This window comes from Crassostrea angulata, chromosome 8, assembly GCF_025612915.1.
Source record: "Crassostrea angulata isolate pt1a10 chromosome 8, ASM2561291v2, whole genome shotgun sequence".
NCBI lineage: Eukaryota > Metazoa > Mollusca > Bivalvia > Ostreida > Ostreidae > Magallana > Magallana angulata.
The window spans coordinates 30,390,771-30,400,925 of record NC_069118.1 but is presented as its reverse complement, the minus strand read 5'-3'; the positions used below and the strand labels follow the sequence as shown (position 1 = coordinate 30,400,925).

Sequence of the window (10,155 nt, the reverse complement as noted above, 5' to 3'; positions counted from 1 at the left end):
TATAATAATCTACATGTTATCATAGTTTACAATAGCTGATTAATATATATGAATAAATAACTCTATAAAAGAACATGGTGTAATAAATCATTAGACATTCGTTTATCAACATTGACATATTTTAAATGATCATTAAGTCAAAAAAGTCAAAAATATAACACAACACAGCATTAAAATTTAAAATGTACATTATTATGCTCTACAAAATTTTAGTATAATGCAATTATGAGCATTTCATGAGCAAACTTTCTATTATATACAAGTACCTGGTATTAATTGCTTTTATTATAAAGGTTTATGTACAAGGCAAAATCTGCTTTAAAAATTATAAGGGTCATAATCTTTCGTTGCGTTGTGTCAATATGTTGAATAAAAAGGTATATAATATCATTCAGGATGCTGTCATATGCAAAACATATCTTTTCTGAATCAAGACAAGTACTTCTACTTCTCTCTAACATTGTATTTGCATATGATAATGAAGTGAACTATAGAAAACTGAAGTTATTGAAGTATTAATTTCAGGCACATATTTTAAAAACAAAAATTCAATTTTCATAAGGTTAACTGACAAGATTAAATTCATGGTGATGGTATATATGAGCATTAAAGTATTATGCAGCCATCATAAGTTCTTGAAAATCATGTTCAATGCCTTCAGCCTGAAGATCATCTTCATTATACAAACTATTGTCAGCTCTTCTTTTCTGCAGAACAAGACGGCTAAAGAAGCTGCCTATCTGCAAAGGCGTAAGGAATTCTGCCGAAGAAAATCGCCTTTTGCCATCATCATTACTTATATGTCGCATCTGTTGGGCTATTTCTTCTGGATCACATTTTCGGCCTGTTTTTTCACCAAATTCAAATTTTTCAACCAAATACTTCTTCTGATCCGATGTGAATCTTTTTATTTCTCGTCTTGACTTGAGGGCCCATCCTTGTTTCAGCTGATCTATTTGATTTGTTGAAGACACATTTTCTATACAAGGTGTGTTCACATTAATTTTTTCCATCTGTTTGGAATACTCAATCTTTGATCTGTCTGACAATATCTGCGGATGGACTGGTGTAGTGTGATAACCTGCATCTAAATGTCTTTGTAAATTGCCATATTTCTGGAAGGTTCTGGTACACTCAGGGCATGGAAACAACCTTGACATAGGTTCAACTTCTAAGACTTCTTCAGTTGGAATCATATTGACATCATCAGGAAGTGAAACGCTATGGTTTTCTGGAGGTAATGTAAATTCTGGAGTAACAGTGTTGACAAACAGATCATGAGTTGGCTGCCGAGTCGATCTAACAAACATGTCAAGAACTGGTAGTTCTGCCACTTCACTGACTGTATCAGTGGCAGGAATAAGACAGCCATTCCCTACACCATATTGCCTCCAAACTCTAAAATTCCCTCCCTCCTCAAAACTGAAGTTGTTTAATGTAGTAATCTTCGGGATTTTCAGGACCCTTCCTGTCGTCTTTTCATTAATTTTCTGTGGAGGTAGTGCCACTACCACTGTAACATTCTTCATGCTTGATTTGTGTAAAGCATCTTTGAATTCTATGGCCGTGCAAACATCATTTCCTTCGTTTACAAAGCGTCTGATAAATGACTTAGCATGTGACGCTTTTCTATCTCAAATGGACTTCCCGCCTTGGGGGTCAGCAAAATCCATGCGACTGCATCTGATTTTTGTGGAAAGAAATGGCATTGCAGATATGGATGCAGTACCATGGAAACAGCCAGCGTTATCAGATCTTACATATGCTTCTTTGATAAATGATAAATGATAAATTATGTGTGATAAATGATAAATTATGTGTGAAATTTAAATGGATCAGAGGTCCTTTCATGAAGTAACATGATTATTGTTAAAGCTGATAATTTGATTGATACAATCTGCAAACCATAATGCCACCCAGTGTTGATTACGAGACCAACTAGGTTCATATGCTTGTAAATATTTTCACATTGCTTTTTAGGAATTAACAAAATTGTTGCATTTCTGTTTTATTTAACATATATTTTTTAGAGTAAACCGGACCTAGGCAGAATTGTAAAAACCGAGCTGCTTGAAATGTTTGTTTACATACCTCACTCACTATGTACTTGGTATCATCCTTTTGGTTTTCATTTTCATATTCGATTTGCTCTGATGTTTCTACAAGACTTATTAAAACTCCATGAAGTTCTGCACACTGCCTGCAGGAATTTGAGTGGAAATGGTTGCATGTGGAAGAATAATCCTCTGATCCATCTGACAGAGCATACCTGCAACAGTGGTCTGCCACTTCAGAGTCTTTCATAACATGCATCTAAAAATAAGACATTGAAATTAAGATTCTGTTGTCAGCTAGAAACTGTTTAAAAATAACATCATTAAAAGTGCGACATTATAAGATCATAATTAAGGACCGAAATTTATGTTGCATGTATTATTTCAGCATGAACAGTAAATTTTGTTTTGCCTTGGACAAGAATGTCTTGGCGTCATTGAATGAATCACGTCAAATGATTGCTTTATGAATTTCTTTACACAGCGAGCGTCAAAATTTATACGTCAACATGGCAGACGTAACATTATTTGAGCCGATTTTTTACACAAGCGTTCAACCATACCTTTAATTTTAAGCCCAAAAATATTTTAAGTGACCCCCCCCCCCTTTGCCTGTGATGTAATATTACAATATTCTACAATGGCATCAAGGTTTGCATAGATGACTGATGAGGAAGGTATTAAAAAATTAGAGAATAAAGCTATTAATTTAATTGTTATATATTATCTTTTGTTTGATTACATATCAAACTTTAGGCCTTTGACAAAACAAAAAACTTTTTAGGTTTGTCACTGACTGTTTACAGGAATGTACCGACCCAACAAATTTTTGCAAACTACAGTAACAGACCTAATAAGTAATAATATTCCAAAAAGTCTTTTACCTTGTACTCTAATTAAAGGTACTGCTTTGAAGTTGAGAGAACTCTGCAAATGTTATCTAGCCAACATTTTCCTTTCCCCAATCTACAAAACAATTCCGCAGCTTTCTGCAATGTCTCAATTGCTTTGGAGCCATCTGCTGCATAGTTGTCCAGTCCTTTCATAGATCTGCGAACAGTTGGTCCCACAGAATGAAGAATACGCATGTATGAACTATAACTGGCTTTATCTTGGAAAAGGGTTTCATCACAGTAACTGAAATACTGATCAATAACATGAGATCTAATACTGTTTAGGATGATTTTTGGCACAGTGATAACATCTCCAGTTGATAGTTTCAGGTTGGATTCCCCATAGGGCAAATCTGTCATTATTGCTGGGCTGGTAATGAAGTCTAAGAAATGACTAATCTGGGCATTTGTTATTCCCTCACGTGTTCTTCCTTCATTAGGTACCTGCTGTCCTTGTCCAACACTTGATGCATGTTTTCTTGCAGCACCAAACTTATAATGTGATAAATTAGGAATCAGATTCTTCATCTTGCAGTATGAAACTTTGTTGGCTACTATAGAAAGGATTTGTCTTTGTGTGCCCCAGTCAACACTTGACATATAACTTGCTGCAACATCCTCTAAAAACTGTGGTTCAAAGTTGTCATCATTCTTTATGACAGCCTCGAGAACATGCTCTTGTTGTCCAGGTGCCAACACACTCAAAACTTCAGCTAAGAATTTTTTGGTTTTCAGAATGTAGTCTCTTTTAGTTCTTTCTGAACAAGCATTCCAATCAGATGATAAGGTCTTCTTTACAGGACTAGCCCCACATATGGAAAGAAAATTGTCCAATGCCTTTCTTTTTAAATTGCACGAATCTGATTCCTGACTTCCTGATGGTAACCAAATACTTCCAGCGTCACTGGTCTGTGATAATGTGAACTCAGAGATCTGAAATCATTATCAATAGAAATCATGAGATGCATGTGTAATTTTGGTGTTCATATATAGTTAATTTCATAGGCGTCAGAACAGGGAGGATATATATATATATTTTTTTTTTGCCTCCATTGATACCAGTATATAATAAAAACTCTTCATTTCCTATTCAGCTTGTTTGCATTTCTTACATGACTAAATCTCTCGACACGTATTATTGGAATAATGAAGGAGCGGGACTTGCAAGTGGTAAGATTAAAGATGGTTCTGCTTCACGCTTCAGTGCATAAACATAACCCAAAGAGCTGACCCCAATTAAGCATACCCATAGCAAATCCCTTGCAGGACCTGAGTGGACCCAGAGCAACTCAAATTTCAAAGAAGCAGAGCCCAACAAGATCCTGCACAGACACAAAGTGAACAGCTTACAGTGTCTGCTCTGGTGTAGGTTGTGTCCAGTTCATTTACTTAATATAAAAGCCAGGCAGGCTTTGGGCTTCCAAGATTTGATCTCACAGTCAACCACGTTTTAAAATATCCTGGTGAACATCTTTAACATTGCTATTTATTTCTTAGATGTGCATTACAAATATTACAAGGAGCTAGGTTCTACCTTTGGAGTTAAACACACAATATTAATTGTCATTCATTACCTCAGGAGAGATAATTTTAATAGATGATGGCATGCATTATCATAATTTAATTTCCTTACCTCATCTAATTCTGTTTCTTTCTGAGATTCACCTCCAAAATGCTGATTTTCATTCTATAAATAGTATATAAATAGACTATACTACAAGTTTTGAGGTACATATTAGTGTAAATATTGCAAGTTTTGGTAAATTTGACATAGTAGTTCTAAAGCATAATTTTTCCCATGTCCAGGATTTCTGATCCATTCTGCTCTACATAAACCATTGACCAAACAAACAAAACATATGTCAGTTAATGATTGCATGCACCATTCACTGAGCGTATTCATTTTTTTTTACTTTTCTGACCTAGCTCTTGTTCTGATCAATCAGAAAATGTGTAATAAACTGAAACACTACAGTAATTTGGCTTTTACCATGAACAAGTATTTATAGAGATCAAATTTGTGGAAAAAATGGGCTCCCTCTGACTATAATCTGATGGCAGTAAGTCAATTACTTGCTAGTCTGTCTCAAGTTGAAAAGGGTTCAGCACTGATCAATGCATGCACATTTAACATCATTCTTGAAACAACAATTCTTATTGAATCATGCAAACTTTCATGACACCAACTGATGCGAGGTTTCTAACCCTGTCAAATTCTGCCTATTCGGTCACGGGTTTATGTAGAGCAGAGCTGATCAAAAACTCTTGACTTGCAATTGGTAAGTTGTTTCTAGAGAAAAGGCCAAATATATACAAAAAGTGTACAAGACAGATGAATGGACAGAAGGTCAGATGGACAAAGCTCACTTGAACCTTTAGTTCAGGTGAGCTAAAAATTTACCTAAGGTAACTTTTTAAATTTTTGAATAACATATCATTTTAATACCTACTTTATATGTGTTAAAGTGAGTGTTATGTTAATGAATAGCAGTAATAGCTTTTTTCTAAGAGAGCTATTTCATGTTGTATATTCAATAATGTAATGAGTGCACAGAGAAGTGGATTTAAAATCAACTTCATAAGATTCATGCAGTTATACATATTGGTCCTATATAAAATATAACATTTCATGCATGCAAAATTTAATTAAATATTCATCAATTAAATATTAAGTTCATGTGAGCTAAATGATGTAGGCAGGAGGTAAACAGAGTTTACACTGCTTTGCTGCAACTATATGTTATTTTCAAATAAAACTTAATTGATACAAAATAAAAAAATAATTCCTAAAAATACAAACCTCAACTGAAGAAGAAGTTTCTATTGTATCTGGCTGCACTTTCTCTGTCAGATGTACATTCAAATCACCTCTACACTGACGACAAAATCCTGTAAATATTCAAAGAATCAACAAAATAAAAAAATATAAAAAAAAAAAATAGCCATTTGACAAAGGGCATTGTAATTTTAATTTACATGTACATGTACCTATCAATTCAATTTTAATTCATATCAAAGGCACATTGGGTCTGGAAATAAACTAAGTTTTCCAGAGTGTTGGCAAAACCCAGACGCATTATTTCCTCAACATAAAATATTTGCTCAGTTATTAAATGTATCGATCAGAATTTTAATGCCTGTACTTAAAAACTGTATGCATTTACATAACTGCAGGATGTTGCATATCTATTTATCTAATCTTTGTAATATGTAAATACTTCTAAAATAATTAAGCTGAGATTATCATAAAAAATATATGATAAAAAAAAATTTCCTTTTGACACTTTAATGCATATTTTATAATCACATTTTACAACTGGAGTTAATTTGTTGATCTTCTATCACTCTTTAAGGGTCAACATTTAACATACTTACAGTGTATAAGAATAAAAATAGATATATATGTACCTGCTCCAACTGGAAGTACTATCTTATATTGTTTCCATATTTCATAACTTTGCAGCAGTGAAATAGAGTTGTATGTAGAAGCCTTGTGTTTTTTGGAGCAATTTGGAAGAGGTGCACCGGCCATGCAAAGTCTGCTTCTCCTCCATCCTTTTCCCAAAAGAAAGTGATGATTTGGGCATATTACATAATTATTGATATTGGTATTCTCTTCATAATATCCTGCTCTTGCCTTGATAAGGTCACATTCTGTTTTTATGGTGGAGCAAGGAATATGGTTTGCTTGTAGATGTGATGTTATGTCTGAGTCACACAAGCTAAATACAATATTGGTATTTGGTGAGATGTTTCCATTGCATCCACATTTGATTTCATCCAGTGAAGAAAATGAGCAGAGACTCATACTTCTGTTTAAAAGTTAAAACAACACATTAAGATTCAGAAATACCTTTTTGGTTAATTGAATTTCAAAATATATTTTATTTACATACAACAGTTTTCAAAATATGAACAACTTTGTACTTTGTTTATAATATAAGCTGCAATTTTTAGCTACATGTAATAAAGTATATTAAGAATAATTATACAGCAATAGTACACCCTACCCTCCCCTAATTAGATCAACTATGCTGCAAATTAATATATAAGTTTTTATTTCATTAAAAATAATGAAATTCTTGACTTTTTAAAGGAATATTTAACTGAGTACTATTTATCAGTATATCCAGAGTGCAATTTGTATGCATGCATGCACAGGTCCTTGGTATTAAAATTATCATCAGCATAAATAATTAAAATACTGATTCATTCTTCTTCTCAAAATAGATCATACATAATATTTACTCATTGTTATAACAATAAATTGATTTGTACTATCGATGTTTAAAATGCATGCAAATATATAAACAGATGATTGTTGTAATATTTCCTTTTATTTCTGATACACTGTTTTCTAGCAGATCAATTAAAATCAATAAAAATTGTTACTCACCATGATAAATAAACAACTTAACAAGTTATATAGCACAGGAGCTAAAATACTGCAAACGTCTGCTCTGTCTTCGCTGTCATCTTTGTACACAGTGTAAACAAAATACAGTTTTCACCTCCTTGCACTAAAGAGTCATATCAAAGGGAGGTAATTAGAGAGTGGATTTGGTAGAATGAGATGGATATTAAATTGGTTTTTAATTACAAACGTAATACTTGCCTATGGATTTTTTCCTTGATTCTTATAGAACACATGCTAGACTTGAAATACTTTATAGTAGTAAATCTTGTCATGGTTGTAGAATTTCATAAAATAGCATTAAACTTAAGGATATTTATTCGTAATAATTACACAAAAAACGGGTATATATATCAAAGGATGAGGTAATTATACATTTATTTTGGTAATTATATTACAACACTGTGTATTTTAACTTTAAAAGTTATCTAAAGAGTTTTGATATCATTAAACAAAAATTATATATGAATGTACAAAATATCTCATATCTGACTTATGCAGAAATCATATGATTTAAAAGCGCGTGGTTTCCATGGTAACAATGCAAATAATTTACTTTTTACCTGAATATTTTTAATACTAACTTCATTCTGATGATTTTTATGTGTGTTATTATCATAATTTTTTTTAAGCCACTTTCCATATTTTTAACAAAAAGCTTGATGCTTGCTGATTTTGACTCTTAATTAACAACTGGCCGACCCCGTGTGAATTTTCGCCGGGGGGAGGGGGGGGGGGGAGTGGTTATTGTCCTAACCTTGTGGTAGCGAAAAGAATGCTTTTGGAGATATTTTCTTTATTCAGCCCGAGCTCTAAACTTTAACAATATGTTGCATGTACTCAAATAAAAGTGCGTGTATATCTATATACATGTATACTCAAACAAAGTCATTAAGGTCTTCCGTTTCCAACGGAAGACCTTCTTGTTATTGCTTTGTTTCTTTTTCACTATTATTTTTATTGTTTTTTTTTTCTGTCACGTTTTCTAAAAAATGCTTCAGCCAATTTTCATGAAATTTTCAGATCTTATTCATGACAAAATTTGTAAGAAAAGTACACGGGCTTTTTTGGTCGTCACTTCCGGTACCGAGATATTAAAGATTTTACGTTTTTGCTTGTTCACGATTTTTCTCAAAAAGTATTTACGATAGAACCTTCAAATTTTCAGAGAAGGTAGAAAGTGAACGGCCGCAGTGCCCTTCGCATATCCAAACGTCCGCCATCACTTCCGGTCGTCACTGGAAGGAGATGAAAAAACTTAATTTTTCAAATTTTTAGATTTAAATTATATTTATGTTTTTATTCGATAGAGACGCTTAAATCACTTCAGAATATGAAATTCGTGTTAAAATCGATCCAGGCATTCCCGAGATTTTGAGTTCAAAAGTTCTGAAGCGAGAGTCTGCGTAGCTCAGTCGTTAGAGTGGTGGACTTGTGCCCAGGCGACCCGGGTTCCATCCCCGAGTGCCGATTATTTTTTCTTCCCTAATTTTGTTTTGTTTAACGATTTTACTTTTAAAATGATGGTTTTTATTGTTTTCCGTTTTATTTTTATCATAAATAAAAATAATAACGGCTTTTTTAGTACAAATATAGAGCTCGTTTTTGTCAGTAGTTCGCATCGCCGCAATCAAAGTCATGCCGCCGAAGTGCCCCTGCAGTACGACCGCATTAGAGTTCACTGGGTCGCTTTGCCGGCATCAAAGAAATGCCGCCATCTCAATGGCTGTATGCACACAACATTTAGCAATGCACCAACGTTATTCTACATGGCTTTAAAAGGTGGACTGATTAGTATTTGTTCACATATATAGATACACGCTTGCATGTATGAATGCGTTTATTGACATACGTTGCTGATATACTGATTCCCTAAACACTACAAAAAACTAGAAAATATCTCTCTCTCTCTCTCTCTCTCTCTCTCTCTCTCTCTCTCTCTCTCTCTCTCTCTCTCTCTCTCTCTCTCTAAAGTACATAAGAACTAAGTACAGGTAACATGCAGTAAATTGGATAGAGGCTAAATTTACATTGGCGTCCAAAAATTATACATGTATTTATTTCAAGTTACGGGATAATGTCTATGGATTCAAATAATTTGAAATTCATTGTTTAATGATTGTCTTCTTACTGATTGGAAGTCAACGCTAAAAAGTCATTTTTATTAAAGATGGTGTACTTTTTCCTTTTTTGTGCATGTCTATACACTGATACAAATCTGTTGCCTGTCTGGGATTAAGAAAAACCTCCGAAGTTTATACTCGTAACTATACAAACAAACGGGTGACTGCGACAAGATTTGAAAACTGACCACCCGTTTATGAGTGTATGTGCCTAAAAATAAACAGATGTAAAAAAAAAATCAATAGTTACATCTATCAAACAACGCTTATACATTGTTTTTAACATATGTATTTTATTTAATACCACATATTGCAATATGTGATATTTAGAATTTAATATTCTACGTTTAATATAGAAGTCACCGACCGACCCCCCCCCCCCCTCCAAATTCATAAAATCATTTAGTTTTTAGGGCCCGATTTTACTTGATCTTTGATCTCCGACCTTTAATTTCAACTAATTACCATTCTAGATTACTGTACTAATAACCAGACCAATTCGTTCATTATTAACAGAGTTATGAACCTTTTGGCATTTGAGTTTTAGTTGTTGTGTTTGACATGTACTGTAAAAAAAAATTCTAACTCCCAAGCCCTTCACTCAATCCTAATGAAAATTCGTGAAAATGAACCTCTGACCCCATTCTTATTGTCTGTCAAATATGCAGCCG

General features: G+C 33.4%; 1 protein-coding gene across 2 annotated transcripts; it reads right to left on the bottom strand.

Moving 5' to 3' along the window:
• Positions 1-2,097: 2,097 nt before the first annotated feature.
• LOC128160022 (uncharacterized) lies at positions 2,098-8,028 on the bottom strand. 2 transcript variants are annotated; one of them, XM_052823266.1, is made up of 6 exons: positions 7,344-8,028; positions 6,356-6,759; positions 5,748-5,836; positions 4,581-4,634; positions 2,939-3,880; positions 2,098-2,313 (listed from the first exon to the last, which is right to left on the bottom strand). In XM_052823266.1, exons 2-5 carry the CDS (start codon positions 6,753-6,755, stop codon positions 2,951-2,953), a joined length of 1,473 nt encoding a protein of 490 aa, XP_052679226.1. In that variant the 5' UTR covers positions 6,756-6,759; positions 7,344-8,028; the 3' UTR covers positions 2,098-2,313; positions 2,939-2,950. The 2 variants fall into 2 exon arrangements, with proteins under 2 accessions (XP_052679226.1, XP_052679227.1); XM_052823267.1 differs by lacking the exon at positions 4,581-4,634 and having other exon boundaries at positions 6,356-8,028.
• Positions 8,029-10,155: the final 2,127 nt, after the last annotated feature.